The sequence below is a fragment of the Sorghum bicolor genome, chromosome 4, assembly GCF_000003195.3.
Source record: "Sorghum bicolor cultivar BTx623 chromosome 4, Sorghum_bicolor_NCBIv3, whole genome shotgun sequence".
Lineage (NCBI taxonomy): Eukaryota > Viridiplantae > Streptophyta > Magnoliopsida > Poales > Poaceae > Sorghum > Sorghum bicolor.
In genome coordinates, this window is record NC_012873.2 from 51,710,550 (window position 1) to 51,731,419 (window position 20,870).

General features: G+C 41.3%; 4 protein-coding genes and 1 non-coding gene across 6 annotated transcripts; 2 read left to right on the forward strand and 3 right to left on the reverse strand.

Moving 5' to 3' along the window:
- Window positions 490-569, reverse strand: TRNAL-UAG. Its single transcript has one exon. It is a non-coding gene; the product is annotated as a tRNA-Leu (tRNA).
- Window positions 621-3,363, reverse strand: LOC8064223 (protein ORANGE-LIKE, chloroplastic). The gene is made up of 8 exons (XM_002453893.2): window positions 3,042-3,363; window positions 2,291-2,405; window positions 2,070-2,183; window positions 1,884-1,970; window positions 1,697-1,773; window positions 1,483-1,610; window positions 1,188-1,312; window positions 621-845 (listed from the first exon to the last, which is right to left on the reverse strand). Exons 1-8 carry the CDS (start codon window positions 3,275-3,277, stop codon window positions 768-770), a joined length of 960 nt encoding a protein of 319 aa, XP_002453938.1. The 5' UTR covers window positions 3,278-3,363; the 3' UTR covers window positions 621-767.
- On the forward strand, window positions 5,876-6,921 carry LOC8064224. The gene is made up of 2 exons (XM_002452168.2): window positions 5,876-6,096; window positions 6,243-6,921. The coding sequence occupies exons 1-2, from the start codon at window positions 5,952-5,954 to the stop codon at window positions 6,761-6,763; spliced, it is 666 nt and encodes a 221-aa protein (XP_002452213.1). The 5' UTR covers window positions 5,876-5,951; the 3' UTR covers window positions 6,764-6,921.
- Window positions 7,409-13,620, reverse strand: LOC8058654 (cysteine and histidine-rich domain-containing protein RAR1). Of its 2 annotated transcripts, XM_021458155.1 has the most exons (6): window positions 13,380-13,620; window positions 12,055-12,057; window positions 11,893-11,975; window positions 8,268-8,422; window positions 7,850-8,070; window positions 7,409-7,746 (listed from the first exon to the last, which is right to left on the reverse strand). In XM_021458155.1, the coding sequence occupies exons 1-6, from the start codon at window positions 13,506-13,508 to the stop codon at window positions 7,654-7,656; spliced, it is 684 nt and encodes a 227-aa protein (XP_021313830.1). In that variant the 5' UTR covers window positions 13,509-13,620; the 3' UTR covers window positions 7,409-7,653. The 2 variants fall into 2 exon arrangements, with proteins under 2 accessions (XP_021313830.1, XP_021313831.1); XM_021458156.1 differs by lacking the exon at window positions 12,055-12,057 and having other exon boundaries at window positions 13,380-13,618.
- Window positions 15,441-20,822, forward strand: LOC8064225 (mitochondrial fission protein ELM1). The gene is made up of 10 exons (XM_002452169.2): window positions 15,441-15,732; window positions 15,936-16,168; window positions 17,472-17,568; window positions 17,836-17,985; window positions 18,066-18,192; window positions 19,093-19,205; window positions 19,275-19,338; window positions 19,429-19,522; window positions 19,615-19,723; window positions 20,265-20,822. Exons 1-10 carry the CDS (start codon window positions 15,538-15,540, stop codon window positions 20,364-20,366), a joined length of 1,284 nt encoding a protein of 427 aa, XP_002452214.1. The 5' UTR covers window positions 15,441-15,537; the 3' UTR covers window positions 20,367-20,822.

Consider the following 20,870-nt stretch of genomic DNA (forward strand, 5'->3'; position numbering starts at 1 on the left):
ATAATTGTCAAATACAAACGAATGTGCTACAGTACCTAAAAAATTTCATCCCAACAGCTAAACAAGACCTCAAAAGATTCGTCTCACGATTTACAAGCAAACCATGTAACTAATTATTTTTTTATTTATATTTAATGCTCCATACATGTGCCGCAAGATTTGATGTGATAGAAAATCTTAAAAAGTTTTTAGATTTTGGATAAACTAAACAAGGCCTAAATCGGTAAACAAGACCTAAATCCAAAAATTTTTATGAATAAGCGAGGCATGAAGGACAGAAGTCATCACAGGGGGACATGAGCGTGTGCATCCCTTTTGTTCTGCAGTAGACTAGATAGATTGTGTATGGTTTTAACATAGCAACTTTTAAATAAAATAAAAAATAACGATATTTTAAAATATCTCTAGATAGATTGTGTATGGCTTTAACATAGCAACTTTTAAATAAAATTAAAAAGAATGATATTTTAAAATATATATCAAAAAAATTGACAGCTGTGGGATTTGAACCCACGCCCTTTCGGACCAGAGCCTAAATCTGGCGCCTTAGACCACTCGGCCAAACTGTCATATTATACTAAAAACTGGAACAGTATATCATATATAGATAACACACCAAGTGAGCTGCAGGCAACCTTAGCTAATGTATGGAGAGATTGATTCAACTCGTCACAAACCGAACGTACATACAATACAAACATGAATCTACTGCTGTTATCGGTAACATATTTGCAACAAAACAAATGAAAACATATTGTCATATCAACCTAATCAAAAGGGTCAATCCGTGGATCATGCTCACTTGCCATCGCCATTCCTGTGCACAAGCACGTCGGGCACATCACCTGGGAAACATGGAGATGCAACAATAAAGGAAATTTATACTTTATGGAGGCAAACATGTTACTTGTGCAAGATGATATGGAATGCCCTTTCTAATCTGCAACCAGGAATTCCCATATGCACTCCCACAAGAACTCTATGCAATACTTTTTATTTCAAACAAGACTCAGACGATTTCTGTGCAACATTGAATTTAAGCATAAAGTATGTGTTTGATCTGTGGTATCACCTCCTCATTTTACCTAAAGGCAGTACCTCAAGTCCGATCAACTTTTCTATTGTTCAAATCTTCTAGAATGCATCAAACCGACTATTGTGAAACACAACGGCAATATATAGAATACCTTTCCAGCTCCAGAACAATTCTGACACCTTCCTTTCATTGACCACATATTATGCCCCAATAATGAAAAGTGCTTTGTGTTCAATAACATCCCACTAGCAGAGCAGCGAGCACATGGCAAGTATCCTATATTGCAGAAGCAAGATTAGTCATCAGAGTAAATTTAAGGCTCAAGCTAGTTAGTGTTAGTGTAGAATCTTTCAGGGATATTCCATTTTTATTTGGAAGGTGAATCATGTATTAGTAATGACTGAGCTATGCTTGGGTCAGGTAGTTGAAAAGTATTTTGTTTGTACCAGTCCCATGGCAATATGTGCATCTTTTCTTCTCTTGCTGCCTGACATTTCTCACTTCAACCAACATTAAAGCTGAGATAACACCAACTGCACCACCTGAAAATGATGCCACTATAGGATCTACCTGACTGAACAGCAGCCAACAAAAATGCATCAAACACTTTTCTAAGTACTGCCACATAATTCACTATAAGAGATAGGTTCCTCAAAGCACCTCAATTGAAGAGGTAAGTGCAAGGTCCTAATAAAATCTTCATAAGATGTGCCACCCAGCCCTAATTTCAGTTCAAGCTGCATCGAAAGACAGCTCTTCAGGAAAACTTACTATATCACCTAATAGTGAGAAGAGGTTCTGGTAAAAATAATAGGGAGTGCAACCATAAAGTGACGCATGTACTTACTACTGGGGCTACCAAGCCTCCGAAAATGATTATCCCAGATATGACAGAGAATGATGTCATATAGAGTTGCTTCATAGTCTTTGGTGACTGTTTTGAGGGAAGGAAAAGATAAGTTAACAGAAGTTAGAACAACTTCAGATGCCAATGTGATCATTTCTCAAAAAATAGATAAGTGCTGTTGGTCACCGCATCAGGCATAAATGGAATAGTTGATGGAATCTCAGGCATTTCATTTTCTTCAGTGTTGGCATCTTTGCTTTCAGAAGTTCGGATACGCTGCTGCACTCGCAATCGTCTAACCTGATAAATTTTTCCATACAGGAAACTTCACAATGTCGTCTTAGCAAAGCTACAAATGGATAGCTAGAATTGGACAAATGAAACACATAATCTGCAAAACTGAAAACCTCTTCCATCAGAAGGAAAATTTTGTTACGTCGGCTCTTGATGTTGTCCTCAATCTCTTGTGATTGCATTTGAACGAAGTCCTCGATTGTCTCTGGACCTTCAATTATACAAAAGCTGCAGAAAAGAAACATGATTGATCCTGTAAGGCTGAGCCAGAACGGATTAGCATACTTATTGTTCAGCTAAGTTTCCATAGAAAGATATTGATGCTTACTTCTAGTAGCACTTACCAGTTAGGGCTATTAACTTTTGTTTTTTATTACCCCAACACTACAAGGTTAATAATGCACTTCAGATCTATCAATTTGATCTGGCATATAAATATCTTTTTTATGATATATTTCTAATGTCTAATATGAATATATCTCGGTGAATCTTTGATGTGATCTTCCCTCTAAGGTCAGAACTTAGCGTTAATATAAACTCTAATTTTTGAACTAGAGCAGGAAGCTCGGAATTGAAATATCTTGGGAAGATGTCCCCAGCAGATGTCATTACTCATTAGAGGTGGATATGCTGTAAGCTAACTGGGACTATATAATATCTTCCCCAAGCAGCTTCTGCAAAAAGTCGCAAACTTGACGAGTGGATGCTAATGCTATCCCCGCCGCCGGCAAGCAAGAACTCATCATACTATACTAGCTTGTAGTACTAGCTGCTAGTGCTAGCTCAACAACAACAACCCCGTCCCTCGAACCATTTCGTAACTGAAAAGGGGGAAATTTCAACAGTGAATTAAGGTAAAGCAACCTGGAGAGGCCGCCGTCCCCGGACGCCGCTCTGGACTCGCCAGTCGGGGAGCACCGCCGCAGCACCAGCGGCCGCCGGGCGCAGCAGGCTTCACCCCGTCCCGTCGTCGTCCCCCGCGCCGCGTGATAATGCTGCAGGCCCCGACACGGCCATGTCGGGCGCAAAGGAGCGGCCGCGCGGAGCATGCGCGCTCCCGCCGTTGGCGGTGCCGCCGGCGGCGCGGCGAGGTAGGACATGGCCGGCCAACCCAGCGCCGCGTGGCTGTTGGGGGGCGGTATGGAAGCCTCCGTCCGCTGGCGCCTGGCTGTGACGGATTTGGATAGGCGACGGCAAAAGCGGGTCGGGTACACCGTACGCGGAGGGCGTTACGCCGTTACCGCATGACCGCGGGTAGATGACAAATGTGGAAAGGCAAAGAATCTCGCGACAACGGACACTAGCATCGAGATTTCCTTGGTTGACGCGCTGCAGGCTGCGGGTGGCAGATTCAAAGTTTTGCACAAGTCGTAGTCAGAGATGATCGTATAACCTCACCACAACAGTTTCATCTTCCCTCTCTTGTGTGTTCCTGTGTCTCTATCAATAGATATGGATGAGAGCTTTTTCGTTGGTATGAAAAATTATGACTGAAAATATTATTCGTCGATTTATCGTGAGAGAAAAATATTATTATAAGCGAACGGAGCTTGAGCCTTAGTCTTTCGGGTTGTCTTAACTAATGAGACTAATAGTCATTTTATTATTGCTAATACTAACAGTGACATAGATCAACAAGACTGGTAGGCATTTTATCATTGCTAATACCGACGGTAATCCAATTCGTACATGAAGAATATTAGCAATAATAAAGTAACTACTAAGTCTTTTGTATCCATTTACGAGTTGGGTTACTGTCGATATGCTGTAGCAAGAGTCTCATAAAAATGACAAAGGAGCCATAGAATCCACATAATGTCTAGAGAAAATTATGATATCAATTCAGAGAAGTAGCAAGTGAAGCATATAACTCTAGGGAGAGATAAACCGTAAAGGGGAAGCAAGATTCCAAAGGAAAGACTCAAGGAGGGGAGATGAACCTAGAGGGGAAGCAAGATTCCAAAGGAAGGACTGAAGGAGGAGATCTGTTTTGATTTTATAATAATTATGGATATCCCCTCTGGCTTGTAATTCAAGCTCTTTGTATCATTTGGCTTGGTCTTTACCTTCATCTATATCTATATGACAACTCGGGTCCAACGTATCCTTACACACGTCCCTACCCTGAGAGGCTCCGAAAACAAAAGTCATTTTGGAGCAACCCTATCTTAATTTAATAAATAAAAGATTCCTTGCAGAAATATTTCCATGAACGGCACCATGTTTAAGAGATGGATGGAGAAGCTGAACAAGAAGGGTTGTTTGGTTTTTATTACCTGGCCCCACAATAGCAAATTGTTTGCTACATAAAAGTGTGACAAGATCGATGTTGAAAATGTTGTTTATGATGACAAGTGGGGGTACAACATGTAGATATTACTAGCCACAAAAAAAGACGAGATTTGAGCTCGGATGATGCTCTTAATTGATATTTGCCTCCCTCTATCTTTGAATCGTAATAATCAAGTAGAAATTCTTTACTAGTACAGATAAGAATGGGTTATTTTCCCTTCGAACTTATTTGCCTAAACTTGTATCTATCTTAATTCATGTGTTAGAGTGAATTGTAGTATAAGTTAGTTATTTTGTCACCCCCAATACATATGTATTGAGGTCGATACGAGTGCGAGGGAGCATCCTTGCTGACTTGTGACAGTCATTGATAAATGGAAACTAAGTAAACTTAACTTTTTTTATGAGGACATTATATTGGTTAACAGTAACCAAATGAAAGCATTTATTATCACATTTAGGTTTTCTCGTGGTGGAACCTTTATATGCGGGTTCAAATTCTCGGTGGTGCTCGTATTTTTCTGAAACTTATTCTAGAATTTAACATCGCTACTCTTTCAATTGTAGATGAAATGTTTGTCGACAGCAAGACTTGTGTAGTTGTATGGTATGGTGAGTGTTTGTGTATGTATATGAGTAACTGCATATGTACTAGTAGTACTATGTTTTGCAGAAACAAGAAAAAGAAATGTCTACAGTGCTAAAGCTTTTTTTGAGCAGATGCTAAAGCTTATATAATATATATAATTTTAAATAAAGAAGTCCCTCAGTTTGCATGGGCCCGACATCACAAGTCCATGGGATGATATACGAGCTTAATTAAGCCCAAAGCCACTTCTTCCATGCTTGTACTCTCTTCAAGTCTTCATCAACCCACAACCCTTGAGTAGAAAGTTTAATGTCGACGTTTGATGACCCTAAGTAATGCTAAAAAAAAACTGTGTTAATATCTGTGCATTGCCTATAGTCCCGATGTGTTACTGAAACCATCTCCCACGCTCCCACGCTCCCGCAGCCCCAGCGTGCCTGGTCCAAATACGGGCTGTGTGTTTACTCCACGCTACGGCCTACATGGCTTCAATGGCGTACTGGTGATGCTACCAAGAGCCTTGCGTGCGCACGTCCTTTGGTTGGTGGACTTGTGCGTCTTCCGCCCTCCCTCCTGTTCTTTTTTGTTGGGAGGTTCGGCCATTTATGCCGTTGTTGCTTGATGAGTTCTGTTGAGCGCCAGTGCCCCCCGTGGTGGAGGCTGACAAGTTGGTTGGCCAGTGGCCACGCTACATGATGGCCGGCCGGCGGCCGCCGTACGTGATCGGTGATCTCAATACAGCCAATCTCCTCTCCTCGGACGGGACTACAAGTACCCGCCACAGCGTTGAGCAGGTGGATACAACACATGCATCTGGTAAGCGTTGCAGTGCAGTGCAGGCGGTCTCAACTGTCGACCGCGCCACCTTTCCTTGTCCAAGCAGATCATCGCCTATGGCTCCTCGGTTTCCCCTCGTCCTCGTCGGGGCGCTCCTCGCCGTCGCGCTCGGCGCGGTGCCCTGCGAGAGCGCCGCGGCCGCGCCCCGCCTCCGCGGCTCCGTCGCCTGCCTCGACTGCGCCGCGGGACACGACCTCTCCGGTACGTACGCGTAGTACACTACACTGGTGGTCTGCTCTCGCTACTTGTGTCCCTGTGTCGCGTCAGCCAGGTCCAGGCCGACACGCGGCGCCTGACATGCATGCATGCACGTGCGCGCGCTGGTGCCTTTTGTGCTTGGTAAACAGGTGTGGTGGTGGCGGTGAAATGCGCCGGCAACGGCGACGGCGGCGGCGCGGGTATGCACGCGGCGCAGACCGACGGTGGCGGCAACTTCGACGTGGCCGTGCCAGGAGCGTCAGCCTCTTCGGCCTCGCAGCCGTGCGCGGCGAGGGTCCTCGGCGCCACGGAGCAGCTCTGCGCGCCACAGCGGCTCACGGTCGCGCGCGTCGTCCCGGCACGGGCGCGGGCGCCTGGCTCCGCCGCCGCCGCCTCGTATGTCTTGGGCTCCCGCCTCGCCTTCTTCACAAGGTGCGCCGCAGCTACCGGCAGCTCCGCTGTCGCGACGACCATGGCGGCCGACCGTGACCACCACCACAACCAGGGGAACGCCCCACCGGAGCCAGAGCTAAGGCCGACGGCCCCGGCGGTGCCGACGCCGGTGTCGCCTCCGCCATTTGCTGGAGGCGGCAACAGCCCACCCTTCGGTTTTGGAGGACTGCCTCTCATCGTCTTCTTCCCGTTCATCCCGATCATCGGCATCCCTTGAACGTGAACGTTGCCGTGTCCGAAGTACTACTAGGACACTTATATTTGAATTACCATGTCCGGTTCTAAGTAATCTTCAGGTATCATGACATGATGCTAGTGTATGCACGCTAAACAGCAGCCAATAATGCGCAGGAGATTGTATTTTCCAGCGAGTAAGGCCTTGTTTAGTTTCCAAAAACTATCCAAAAATTTTCAATATTCCCCATCATATCAAATCTTGCGACACATGCATGAAACATTAAATATAGATGAAAACAAAAACTAATTGCACAGTTTGACTGTAAATCGCGAGATGAATCTTTTAAACCGAGTTACTCTATGATTGGACAATATTTGCCAAATAAAAACGAAAATGCTATAGGACCCGAAAACGAAAAATTTTGTGAACTGAGCGCAGCTACGTTTCATTTCATTTCATTATCGAAGATGGGCAACAACTTTCTGCTGCAGGGGAGCAGCACAACAAACTATTGCATGGTCCAGGCTTTGCCTGCTCAAACCAAGCAAACCAGTACACGAACAGGGCTTCACCAGCTGCCATGGTAAATTGGTAATAATGGACCACACACAAGAAACACACTACACAGCACCTCTACTGCTCCACCACATGCGCTAACCTCTCTGGCTTTGACACGGTTAAAAATTAGTAAAAACCTTCAGCTTCAAACAGATAACATCCAATTTAAATTCAGACGTCAAATGTTGTAAGTTATGGTCCAGAGTACAAGGAGAATCACGTATTTCCAGACAACCACCTTGCGCAAAGCTTAGGTGGCTCATCCTCAAAGTTTTCTCACACTTCCAAATGAAATTGTCAATAAATTGCAGAAAGGTGGTGTTTACATGTTACGAGATACAACACGAAAATAGCTTAAGCGTGGTGTGAATTCACACCGCGTCAGCATTATGCCAACCCTTTGTGCATGGAGGTATCTCCATAAACTCATCAAATTCCTTGACATGAATATCACAGCATTTCCACTGCAAGAACATATATGCGGTTTAGGGGTTTAGGGATGACGAGAATAGTTATTTACAGAGGCAGAAATCAACATATATAATATAACTTTGAACAGATACATACCCCTCTCATCCTGTCATGGAAAACAGCAGGACCTGGATGGTAGTCACATGCAGAATCATGGTTATCCTTCTCCTTGTAGGATTTACCACATCCTTTATTTTTACATATCCTCGGTTCATTTATATCGATCCTTTTCTTGGGCGGTGGAACAGAGGATTTCTCAACAGGTTCCTTGTTTGTATCATCAGTAGCAGATGGTTTTTGTGGCTTGGGCTGTGATCCTGAAAACATAGCAGCGCAAGCTCCATTTAACAATTTTTTAATAAGTAGCTAATAGTGCTCTTTACCAAATTATTACTGTAAAGAACCTAGACCATATGGTGTGGCCAAACATATGTGCAGGGTGGTAAACTGCTAACACTTACAAATAGGAATCAATCAGTTTAACAAAAACAAGATTGTGTAAACACAAACTCACCATGATCAGAGCAAAAGAAACCTTGACGACACCTTGCACACGCTTCAACTCCCACACCCTGCTTAGAGGCCTGGATTGGTGTTGCCTTTATAGGGTTATTAGTTGAAACAGCTTTTGTAATTGGTTTTTCGGTTGTATGCTTTCCTGTTGTGCATCTACACCAAAATAGAGCATGCGGTCAGTTACTTCTTTCTCTGGTGATGTAAGAGGTGGTTGAATGATATTGGTCTATGATGATAAAACACCATGATCAAAACCAGAACGTAGACCAGCTTAAAAACACTATTTCATAGCGAATAATGGTAGAAAGATATCAATTCTTGAATATCTATTCACCAGCAAACTGAGACGAAAATCTCGATCTCCATGGAGAGTAGAATAAATATGTTGAGCTGAGCCCATTCATGCAGGTTTTATTAGAGAATTTCCCACATATTTCTACTAGTGTGTTCTTAACCATCAGAAGCACTTTTCATCAACTGCTGATTAAAAAAAAATCACTTCATCTACAGTGAAATATTAATCAAGCAACTTATGGTCAACCATAACCCACAACTCTTAACCTTAGATAGTTAGATATTAGATATATATAAGCAACTACCACTTAGCCTTCTTTATTCTTTCTTTATTAATTTTAGTCAACTGTTGCCTAAAACTCAATGGTCATCTAAGGCCTTGTTTAGTTCCGAAAAAAATTCGGATTTCGCTACTGTAGCACTTTCGTTTTTATTTGACAAATATTATCCAATTATGAACTAACTAGGATCAAAAGATTCGTCTCGTGATTTATAGACAAACTGTGTAATTAGTTTGTGTTTTCGTCTATATTTAATGTTTCATGCATGTGCCGCAAAATTCGATGTGACGGGGAATCTTGAAAACTTTTTGGATTTCGGGGTGAACTAAACAAGGCATAAGTCACTTCATGGTCGTGGTGATCATTGCCATCCAGCAATTTGAAATCAAGCACTTATATCAACTCATTACCTACAATTGCTGTTGGTAATTTATGTCAATTCAGTCTCTGGTAAATACTGCAGTTTACAAGTTTAAATCAAGGCACCAAAATTAACGTGAGCATCCAAATACAAAATATACCTGCATATTACTATAAAAAGCAAGGTGGCTAATTCACAAGCACCAAATTATCAGATATTCAAAGTGGATGTGGTGATCTGCCCAATGGTTTTTATATTGGGTTGGTAAGTAGCCAAAGCACAGAGAGATAGTTTGTGTAAACTAGATAGTTTGTGTAAACTTAGCGCATTACACGAAGTTAAAATAAAAAAAGAGCACATCTTTTTTTTATTCCTTCTGATCCCATATATAAGTCCATCTAACCTTCTCTCAAATGCACAAATATAAGTCCACTACAACTCCAATGCACCTTTTATTCTCATTCTTCCATGTCTGCCCCTAGTTAGATGCACCCTAATCAATGCAGCACAACTTGTCATCTATCTTAACTCAAGCAATCATTGATGGGTAATAGGGCCACTGTCCTTCATACCCTAGTTCTTGTGCCCAAGCCTAATTGACTTATATTTGGGATCCAAGGGAGTAAGGAAAAGGCAAAGCATCATATTTACGCTATATTCAAATCAGAAGCATACCTTCATTTGCTCTGCAGCGTAATGGAAATGCATTGAACATAATATGGCCAGAATAGGACGACTAATCACAATTAATTGTCCTTATTGTAACAAGGACCTCAATTAGAACCCTCGATCCGATTACCTCAACTAGAAACCTAATTGTCCGACTAAGCATGGGCCACCCAGACAACTAGTTGTACAGCCCAAGTAACTTTTATGGTGAGGGAAGATTTTGGTCCGTCTTAGCAAACCCATTAGGTTTCCAATATTATATATCGTGGACAGGAGGAGAGAAGCTCTCAAGTCACGTAGCCGCTGCTTTTTTTCACGCTTGCGCGAGATGTGCTCATTTTTTCTGCACTGCTTGTTCCTCCCCCCCTCGTTCTGGTCCTCCCACCAGTACCTAGAACCAGGAGGAGCTCCCTTCCTCTCGCTGATCCTCAAGCAGTCAAGTTGCAGTGGCCGCAGGTGCTTCTCAATTCTCAGGCATCTCCAACTCCAGGTTCTCAAGCAGCAGCAGCCTGTGCTCAAGCAGCAGTAGTCACAGGTTCATCCTCAACCGACTGAAGTGCTTGGCTGCTTGCTTTGTTTGCCTCTTTCATTTGCCAATTTATGATGGTGTTTACATACATTTACACTATATATACATGGGTATTCGATCTAGACACCTGGACGACTACATGACCGACTAACTGGCCCTGATGACGACTAATCCGTCTGATCAGTGGTCTTATGACTAGCCTCGACTAGATGATCTGATAACATTTGTCCGAAGTAACAAAAATCTTAATGTCATATGAAACCCAAACAACAACACAGAAGTGAATCCACACAACTGCAAACAGATTTTTCCCCCTTTCAGGCAGCAGAACCTTACAGAGAAACTGCCATACATCGTATCTTTATAAAAGACTCTACTGTATTACTATCATGTATAAGAAACTCCAAATACTCCAGGAGTAAGGAGTAAGTAAAGAACAAAATGAGCACAAAACACAAAGGAGTTGTTGCTCAGTAATAAAGCTATGTTTGCTCTATCATAAAATAGCCAAAATAGAACATAAATCTAATTTGTGAATATCAATGATGTAACAGTATTATATACTCCCTCCGTCCCAAAATAAGTATCGTTTTGGATTCCGTGTAGGTCAAACTTTCTTAAGTTTGACTAGATTTATAGAAAATATTAACAAGATTTGCATCTCCAAATAAGTTTATTATGAAGATATATTTAACAATTAATATAATGATACTTATTATGCATCATAAGTATTAATGTTTTTTGTATACATTTGGTCAAAGTTAAAAGTGTTTGACTTATCAGGAAGTGAGATGACACTTATTTTGGGACAAAGGGAATAGAGAAGAAGACTTGCTGGCATAGCTGCATTTTCACAAAGCACAAATTTTGCCTGTTTGGTTCATGTCCCCACAGAGCAAAGTTCTTTTTTTTTGGCAAAGCTAACTTATTGGCGAAACCTAATTTTGATAATTACTACATCATTTGTAGTTGACAACCTGCAGGGACACCAACTGAGCTGAGTGAAGCAGCGCAAGTGATTTGATCACTCAAGGATTTCCTACACGTGATGTTAGATTTTGTTTTGGGCATTACCAATTATTGGTTAGGTTTAAGTCAATTCTCAACCAGACAACCATACTGACAATGTCATAGTACATCATACTCCCTCTGTCCAAGAAAGGATGCAACTTCAGGTTGTGTGCCAGTTAAAGTAGACAAGTAGTTCACGTTTAACCAAATTTATAGTGAATGGCATTCACATTTATGGCCCCAAATCAATTTATTATGAAAACACATTTCGTAATTAATTTAATGGTTTATTTCATATTCATAAATATTAATACCTTTTTATCTACAACTGGTCAAACTTATAAGATACTAAAACATGACACTGTGCTAGAATTGCATTCTTTCTTGAATGGAGGGAGTACACAACTACACACTAATATTAAAGTCAAAATATTGTCAGTGCCTCAGTGCGTACCAAGGTAGGAGGAGGGATCCTTACCCAGGTATCTGCAAAAATAAGCTGAAATCATGGCTTCTTTGCTTGCAGCAGCTCCACTCTTTCATGCCGTCATGAAACATAGGCTGAAAAAAACATATATCTTAAGGAAACTGACGATGATTTCCTAAACAGAAATGCCTCTCAACAAAGGGGAAAACTTACAGCCTGCAAGAGAATAAAAACAATTGGGAAAGCAGTTAGAACTTAGAACAGTAGTTGTAAAATAAATGTGGAGAAAGCAACTATACTTTAGAACACACTTGATGAAACATAAAAGGAGGTTTCAAATTCATCATGTAAGATAAGCAGGAATGCGTGCATAATGTAGTGTCTTGTTATTTGTATGAGGTTGTACTGTGTGAAAAATCCTATATGTGCCACTAATACTCCATAAGCACCTTCAGTGGCAGTATCCAGTAGTGTGAAGAGTGCTTAAAAGTCACAATCACCTCGAATATAATGTTTGTGGTTTTCTGATTAGTCAATTTAATCCGAATAAAGCAAGATAATAATTCCTTGTGGAACAGGTAGCCATTTTTTCCCTAGTGTTTCAGTCATTTACTTTTGACAAGTACAGTTATTAACTACTCCCTCCATCCCAAGTTGTAAGTCATTCCAAGAATCTTGAAGAGTCAAACCATCTCAAGTTTGACCAAAATTATAGAAAGAATTGTAAAAAATTATGATGTCAAAGAGATATAACTATAAAAATATAATTACTGAAGAACCTAATGATACTTAGTTGGTATCATAAATGTTATTATCTTATCATATAAGTTTGGTCAAACTTGAGATGTTTTGACTCTCCAAGATTCTTGGAATGACTTATAATTTGGGATGGAGGAAGTATAAAAGATTGCAACAGTCATGAAAGGTGGTACTGACTATTTTCATTTCAATGGAACATTTTGCACAACTAGTGCAGCTAGTGAACCACTACAAGGGATGGATCAAGTGAACATTTTCAGCATATAAGGCACCTGGTCAGCAGAAGAAACTAAACAATACTGTGAATTAAGTGTCTACCCGTGTGGAGGGAAGAAACTTCATTACCCTTTTTATTATATACTGATGAATTGTAATGTGACCCATGACCCATCTAGCATGGGACAGAAATATTCCCCAGTTGCTCGCCTGTCACATACCGCACAAGCTCTCCTCCTCAACCAAGAAGAAAAGAGCGGGTAACTTAAAGCACATGTTTCGAATTAGCAACAACTGGGTTGAATCTAGCTGCCAAATATGTGCCTGCTTGAGTGCAGGCTCTGGACAATCCCCTAAACCTTAGTACAAAGATTGAAGAATCCAGCCCAGGGGTAAGAAGGGTAAGAACTGCAGGGCCGGCGCACGTACTCAGGGCAGGCGAGCAGATGCCAACTCCCGTCTATTTGAGATTTAAAAGCAGCGATTCGACTCATAATTGTCTTGCCCGGGTACCAGGGTTTTGGGAGGAGAGGGGGGTTAGATGAGGTGGAGGAGGAGCTTACGGAGGGGTGGTATTGGCAGGAGCCCTCGGGGTTGTCGTCGTCGGTGAATACGGCGTCACAGCCGATCCGCTGGCACCTCACCGGTGCGGCTGTGCCACTCTTCGCCGCCGCCTCCGTCGTCGTCGACATCGCCGGTGCCCTCTCTCTCTCCCCGAGTCCCCGTCGCGCAGTCTGGAAAAAAAGTGGAAAGATCTCGCTAGCTCTAGAGCCCACGGAAGGAATAAAACAAGGGGCAGCCGGGCACGGTCGTCCGCCCCAAAACGGGTCTGAATCGAATGTACGAGCAAACGGAACCGAGACAGATACGAATACACAGTATTTCTCGCATCCGGATTTGTACTACAGTAATATTAGATGGGTCAGATTATGGCATTTTTTTTAAAAAAAAAATGCAAAATCGACACTGTAATAATTTCGTTTGTATTTGATAAATATTATCCAATTATGAACTAACTAGACTTAAAAGATTCGTCTCGCAAATTACAGACAAATTGCGGAAAACGGGGACGGAGACTGCACAACCATCCCCGCCCCCGCCATCTCCGACGGGGATAAGTTTGCTACCGTTTAAATCTATGTGGGGATTAATTTTGACCCATCCCCATCCCCGTCCCCTAATAGAAGAATTCTCCGCGAGGAATCGGGGATCGAAGCCCATTGCCATTCTTAATTAGTTAATTGTATCTTGCTTGGCAAAAACAAAGTCATATGATATACTCTTGCCATCGGGTTTTTTTTCTTCTCATTTCCTTCTTCTCCAAGGTTGAGCACTTCATTTTATTATGATCATCATCTCACCATCTATTTTGCTTTGCTCAACTCTATATATCTCATTGAAAACATTAGTCCACTGGTTATTACTAATTGCTAAAATCAAATTTAGGGCTTTTAACAACACTCCTCATTCCTTACGTTCGACGCCTCATCCAAATTTAAACATCCAATTCAATTGGCATACAAACAACATAGTTTGTCTGATCTCCAATTTTATATCAAGGGTGATTTATATTGAACCCAATTTAAATGCACACGTGGCTCTTCGAGGAGTTAAATTTTTTAAACTTGACCAAATTTATATAAAAATATATTAATATTTACAATGTATAATAAACATTATTAGATCAAGTATGGAGTATATACTAAACTATTTGAAGGTAAAAACATCTATACTATTATTTATTTATAATTATTTAAAATTTTGACTTCGAAATGAGGAGTATTCATACAGACTCTTGCTTTGATGGAAGTTTCGCCTTTCTGAGTCGAGATACATCGGGCTTTGTTTAGTTCTCAAAAAATTTTGTAAAATTTTTCAGATTCCCCGTCACATCGAATCTTTAGACACATGCATGAAATACTAAATATAGACAAAAATAAAAACTAATTGCACAGTTTAGTCGGAATTGACGCGACAAATCTTTTGAGCCTAGTCAGTCCATGATTGAACAATATTTGTCAAATACAAACGAAAGAGCTACAGTGTCCATTTTGCAAAATATTTTGGAACTAAGGCCTTGTTTAGTTCCCAAAAAATTTTGCAAAATTTTTTAGATTCCCAGTCACATCGAATCTTTAGACACATGCATGAAGTATTAAATATAGATAAAAATAAAAACTAATTGCACAGTTTGGTCGAAATTGACGAGACGAATCTTTTTGAATCTAGTTAGTCTATGATTGGATAATATTTGTCAAATACAAATGAAAAAACTACAGTGTTAATTTTGCAAAATATTTTGGAACTAAACAAGGCCTAAACAAGACCACGTGTGTGTATGTGTGTGTCCCCCGTGTGACAGCGAGGGTCTGAATTCTTGGAATGGAAGACAAGAGAGCCACAAACATACGCCCCTTCCGACCGAGGCCTTTTTTACTTCACCCAAAAAGTAAAAAGATTTCAAGATTCTTCGTCACATCGAATCTTGTGGCACATGCATGAAGCATTAAATATAGACGAAAGTAAAAACTAATTACACAGTTGAGCTAGAAATCGCGAGACGAATCTTTTGATCCTAGTTAGTCTATAATTGGATAATATTTATCATAAACAAAGGAAAGTGACCAAATCCCGCATCGCATCGAACCCTCCGGCCTCCAAGCGATTCCTCCTCCCCTCTCCTCCCGGTGCGAATTCAACCGCCCGCAAAACCCTGGGCCGATGCGGCCGATCCGGCTACCCGAGCCGCCGGGCGTCGACGGCATGGAGACGCCCGAGATCTTCTCTGGCGGCGGCGCTGGCGGCGCCACCGTCGTTCGCCGCGCCGTCCTCATCGGCAACGCCTCCCCCGGCGCAGAGAACCAGTGTCTCGGCCTCGCCCGCGCCCTCGGCCTTGCCGACAACCTCACTCTCTACGTCAGTTCCCTACTTCCCTGTCTTCTACTCCCCCTAATACCTACTACCATTCCCGTTTTACGCATTTCTTCTCTGTTGTATTGCTGCAACGGGACGCCACGAATGGAAACCCCGTTTCGATTTCTCGTGTAGTTGCGCCCGACCGTCGCAAAATTTAATGATTTTCTGGGTTAATTTTGCTTTGGGGGGGCTTGGCTTTGCAGCGTGTCACGAGGCCGAGAGGAGGGATCAATGAGTGGCTGCACTTTCTCCCCATTTCCATGCACAAGTTTATAGACCAAGTGCTCAGGCAGTTCTTCAGCAACACGAGGTTCGCGATAGTGATTCAGGGGAGGAAGCCGTACCGCGTCCTGAACGCTGGATCAGTTGGGTTGTCTGCAGTTCTGGAAGCAGACGTCAAGAAGATTGTAACTGTGGCCCGCGATACATATGAGAAGTAAGTCCCTATTACTGCTGTAGCTTTTCTCAGTTGCTTCCTTCTATAAACCTATGCACCAGTCTAACGTCTTTTAAGTTGTAGCAATTACTCATGCTAAGGGTCACCGAAATAATTGACTAGTTCATGAATTTTGCTCATTGGCCAATGAGAATTGTTAACCTTATTTATCGCATTATAATGGCCCTTTTTGGTCTATCAGTTTGTTTATCATCTTAGGAGCTGATCACATACTATGATTATTGGACCTTGAAATTTATGCAATGCGCACACCTGTTATGAATACATGATTCTGTGCAGTATGCTTAAAGGAGGAAACATTGGAACATGGTATATGAGGCACAGTTATTTGCGATATACATAATTGAGTTCAAAAGCCAATTACTTTATGAGCACCTTGAAACTGCACATAATAAATATTATGAAATAGTCACCTGACAATAACTTACGAGAGACTGTTTTCTTTCTATTTTTTCAAACAAGAAGTCGAACCCAGTAAACAATTGCATCCAAAGGAATGTTCTAGTGGGGGCTTAAGCTAGAGCTGCTCCTTATATCACATTGGAATCTACTAGTAAAGCGATGGGCCTTCTTGTCTGATCTCTGCATCACCGGGAATGCAGGAAAAACTTCTTCTCACCCAGAGTTCCTAGCAGCTTTAAGCCTGTTTGTTAGCTACTTGTCCATGTTGCCCCACTGTTTTTTGTTGGAGAGATAGAATGGAGTGCTTTATGAAATTTGGCCTCATTCAAGTATCATTCATCTGGCTGGTTGTTTTTGCTGTTGTAGACCATTGTATCACAATGGTGTTTTGAGCTGTCACTTTGAGTGCATTATGTGATGCTTGGCTGGAGCAATGGGCCTCCAGGAGCCTCTTGCGAGGTCTTTTGGGAGGGGCCCATAACCTTAGTGTGGTGGTTCTGGTCATTTTGTTTTCAGTTTTTTATTTCAGTGCTCTTCTAGCGTGGTGTGGGTGTCTGAGTGTTATTGAGGGATTTCTTCCCTATGTTTCAAACCTTTCTTCTTATTGAAACGATACACAGCTCTCTCAAGTGTTTGATAAAAAAACATTGTATAGTTGTGTAGAAATACCCTTCATATTTTCTATAATTTTATGGTTGTTGTGTGTGGCCCTGCCAGGGTGTGCCCTGTTAGAAAATCTAAGTTCTTTCCTAAACATATGTATTGTTTGTGGGTTGGTTGTCAGGTTTTGTAACTTCCTCGAAATCAGGCAGTCCTACTGGCTTTTGAATATTATGCTAAGATGTGAACACAACATTATGACAATTCATTTTTCTTCCAGGGAAGGTCCGACATTAGTCGTTGCGTGTGGCTGGGACACCATATCATATTCAAGCTTGATAAGGAAAGTAGCTTCAGATAATGTGTTTGTCATCCAGGTAGTATCCATACCTAATCTGCTGACTTTCACTGCTACTCCATCCATTGCAAATGATAAGACGTTTTGGATTTTCTAGATGCATAGTTTTTGCTATGTACTTAGATATACATTATATCTAGATACATAGTAAAAGCAATGTATCTATAATAAAAGCAAAATGTCTTATAATTTGGAATGGAGGGAGTATCTGCTAATAAAGTAGATCCACACAATAAACTTGCAAATTTTAATCTGATTCTTGTAATGTGTGCTGTTTTTATTTCAGATCCAGCACCCACGGTCTCGCCTTGATAGGTTTGATTTGGTGGTGACTCCTCGCCATGATTACTATGCTTTAACTGCTAGTGGACAACAAGAAATTCCACGTCTGTTCCGCAGATGGATTACTCCACAGGAACCTCCCAGGAACAATGTGGTATGCTGCCTTTTTGTACTCATAGTTTTCAAGTAATTTGCACAGTGGTGGCATGCTGATTCTGAATTTTGAATAACCAGGTACTTACTGTTGGTGCACTACACCAGGCTGATTCTGCTGCGCTACGGCTTGCTGCTATAGCCTGGCACGATGAACTTGCCCCTTTGCCTAAGCCGCTGCTAATTGTCAACATTGGGGGGCCCACCAGTAATACTCTGTCTCCTGTGCATGTTTTTGCATAGTCCTGTTTTGAGTTTTCTGCAGAGTAAATCTAGACATGATGCCAGTTGTTGCTCTCAAACAGGGATGCTGTCAGTGTGGCTTGCCTAGCGCATAGTTGCATATAACGAGTGAATGTATTATTTCCTTTACTGATTGGATGGTTTTCCTTTATTTCGATATCATATTGGGTAGGCTTGCTTGTAGTATTATGATCCTAATAAGGACTGGTTAATATGGCATTGTTCATTGATTTAGATATTCCATCTATTCATGTTATCCTGGACTTCATCTCACCAATAGAAAAAAACAATTATAGATACCAAATATCTGGTCTATGTCCAATTTAACAAAAGAACTCCACATGTAAGCCCATTGCCCACCCAAGGGCCCAACAAGTTAACCCTGGCCTCAAACTGCGTGGTTATATGAAAAGGGAAAAGAGACGAGCATCCAATGGGGTGTAGAAATAAGAATAGTTTACTCGAAAGAAAATTCTCTTAATATTTTGTTCCATTGTTTTTTGTGGACCTCAGTTGACGTGAACAGTGCAGCATATCAGTGCATCATGTTCCCTCTCAAAGTACTTAGCAAACCCATACACAAGTCAACTTAAGTCAATTGATCCAGGGTGCAGTTTGCCCTGTAGCAAATCTGGCAGGTAGAAAACAAGTGCATTGCCATTTTCTGTACATGCTATGAGGTACTGTCAACTATTTTGGACTTTTCCCTTTCCCAACTTGCATACCTATTGGCCTCGAGCCATTCCAATTTTCACATCTTATTCTTTGGATACCATTTCCAAATGTGTTTAATTGTTTTGTTAATGGCTTTTCATATCAGATACACGTTGATCTTTCTAATGTGTTTTTTCCTTTAAATGTTCAGGGAATTGTAAATATGGTGTAGATCTTGCCAAGCAGCTCATAACTTCTCTGTATAATGTGCTAGATAGCTGTGGGAGTGTCAGAATCTCATTCTCTCCGAGAACACCATGGAAGGTATGATATTTGGCAGTTTTTTCTATAGTACAAGTTGGTAGGCTTGACAGTTCAACTGTCTGCTTTCAGGTCGCTGATATTGTATTTAAAGAGTTTGCTGGACATCCCAAGGTCTATATTTGGAATGGTGAAGGTAGAATCTGAAGACTAGCTCTAAGTTGTTCAGTATTTATTATGCTTTTTGCTCAACTTGTTGAACTAGCAACTATTTTTACTTCTGCAGAACCTAACCCTCACATGGGACATCTTGCATGGGCTGATGCTTTTGTCATAACAGCAGACTCAATAAGTATGTTAAGTGAGGCATGCAGCACAGGGTAAGCTGTTTTCTTATTGGAAAGACTTGCACATTGCAACCTTTTTATGAAGTTTCATGAGTGTGACTACCTTCAAATTACCATCGGTACAGGAAACCTGTTTATGTTATTGGGACCGAACACTGTAAATGGAAGTTTTCAGCTTTTCACAAGACACTACGGGAGCGAGGGGTTGTTCGCCCGTTCACTGGATTGGAAGATGTAAGTTTTTAAATATTGCTACTAATGATAATCTGTTTGGAGTGCCCACTTTGATACTATGAGCAGATTTTATCTGAGTATGTTATTCCATTCAAACTAAGTTTTAGTGCCAATCATTTCATTTTATTTTTTGCCCATAATTTATATGCCAACTTTAATCCGAACTATTAAACCATTCTGTGCTTGTGAACATCGCTGGTAGCATCTCATGCACAAATAGTTATCTACATATATATGGCAGTGCAAATGTTGTATATTTACTCTTGGCGTCATTTATAGTTCCTGTGGTAAATACCACAGTATTCTAATTGTTCTTGTGAAAATTCTAAATACATTAGAAATATCTAGTTGGTGCATAAATTATTATGAATTGGAAGTATGAGTTCTACAGCATATTGGTACTTGATTGTTTTGCATCATGTAGCTTGCCCCACCATATAGAAGATTTTAGTATATACTGGTAGAATGATCAAAATGAAGAGAGTTCTTGAAGCTCAGATGGATGTACTTGCACAGCTTATCACTTGACTTTCCCTTGTAGATTTCAAATAGCTGGAGCTACCCTCCCCTAAATGACGCCATTGAAGTAGCTACTCGTGTTCGTGAAGTGATTGCAGAACGAGGGTGGACAGTGGGGGGATGATAGTGATCATAAGCAGCCCTGTATTATTCTGTCAACTTTGGTTCAGATATGATATATATGGTAAACTATAGAGTTTGGTTAGCATCACCTTGGATTCAGTTTGTCATTCGGAAGAAGGAAAGAATAACATAGCCATGGAATGGCCTGTACAAAAGCTGACCCTCTCTTTGGTGGTATACCCCAAGCCAATTTTTTGAGTAACTGCACAGCTCCGGGAGCTGTTTTTTGTTTGGCTACTGGCAACATGTTGCCTGATGTAAATTTAACGCTGCTAGAAGGAATTGGAGTAGATAGAGTTGGTAATATGAAAAATTGAAGCTGACAGCAAGCCAGGCGACGTTTCGGGTGTTGTATGGTTGTATGCTTATGACTTCACCCTGTTTTGGTTAAATTTGTGTATGATGAAACATGCAGAACCCATCAATTTTTGCCAAGACTGACGCCTTTTTTGCTGTACATGGCGAGACTCGGATGGTCCTTGGTTTTTCTATTGCATACCGGAAC

Bases quoted from the DNA above. Each gene is read 5' to 3' on its own strand.
- LOC8064223 (XM_002453893.2), bottom strand. From the start codon at position 3,277: ATGTCCTACCTCGCCGCGCCGCCGGCGGCACCGCCAACGGCGGGAGCG. The intron at 2,406-3,041 runs GTTGCTTTACCT...TCTTTTCTGCAG, and splicing joins GGGGACGGCGGCCTCTCCAG to CTTTTGTATAATTGAAGGTC. The intron at 1,971-2,069 runs GTGACCAACAGC...CCCTCAAAACAG, and splicing joins TTCCATTTATGCCTGATGCG to TCACCAAAGACTATGAAGCA.
- LOC8064224 (XM_002452168.2), top strand. From the start codon at position 5,952: ATGGCTCCTCGGTTTCCCCTCGTCCTCGTCGGGGCGCTCCTCGCCGTC. The intron at 6,097-6,242 runs GTACGTACGCGT...CTTGGTAAACAG, and splicing joins CGCGGGACACGACCTCTCCG to GTGTGGTGGTGGCGGTGAAA.
- LOC8058654 (XM_021458155.1), bottom strand. From the start codon at position 13,508: ATGTCGACGACGACGGAGGCGGCGGCGAAGAGTGGCACAGCCGCACCG. The intron at 8,423-11,892 runs GTAAGGATCCCT...ATTTTGGTGTAG, and splicing joins TTATTTTTGCAGATACCTGG to ATGCACAACAGGAAAGCATA. The intron at 7,747-7,849 runs GTATGTATCTGT...ATGTTCTTGCAG, and splicing joins TCCATGACAGGATGAGAGGG to TGGAAATGCTGTGATATTCA.
- LOC8064225 (XM_002452169.2), top strand. From the start codon at position 15,538: ATGCGGCCGATCCGGCTACCCGAGCCGCCGGGCGTCGACGGCATGGAG. The intron at 19,523-19,614 runs GTAAGCTGTTTT...CCATCGGTACAG, and splicing joins AGTGAGGCATGCAGCACAGG to GAAACCTGTTTATGTTATTG. The intron at 19,724-20,264 runs GTAAGTTTTTAA...TTTCCCTTGTAG, and splicing joins CGTTCACTGGATTGGAAGAT to ATTTCAAATAGCTGGAGCTA.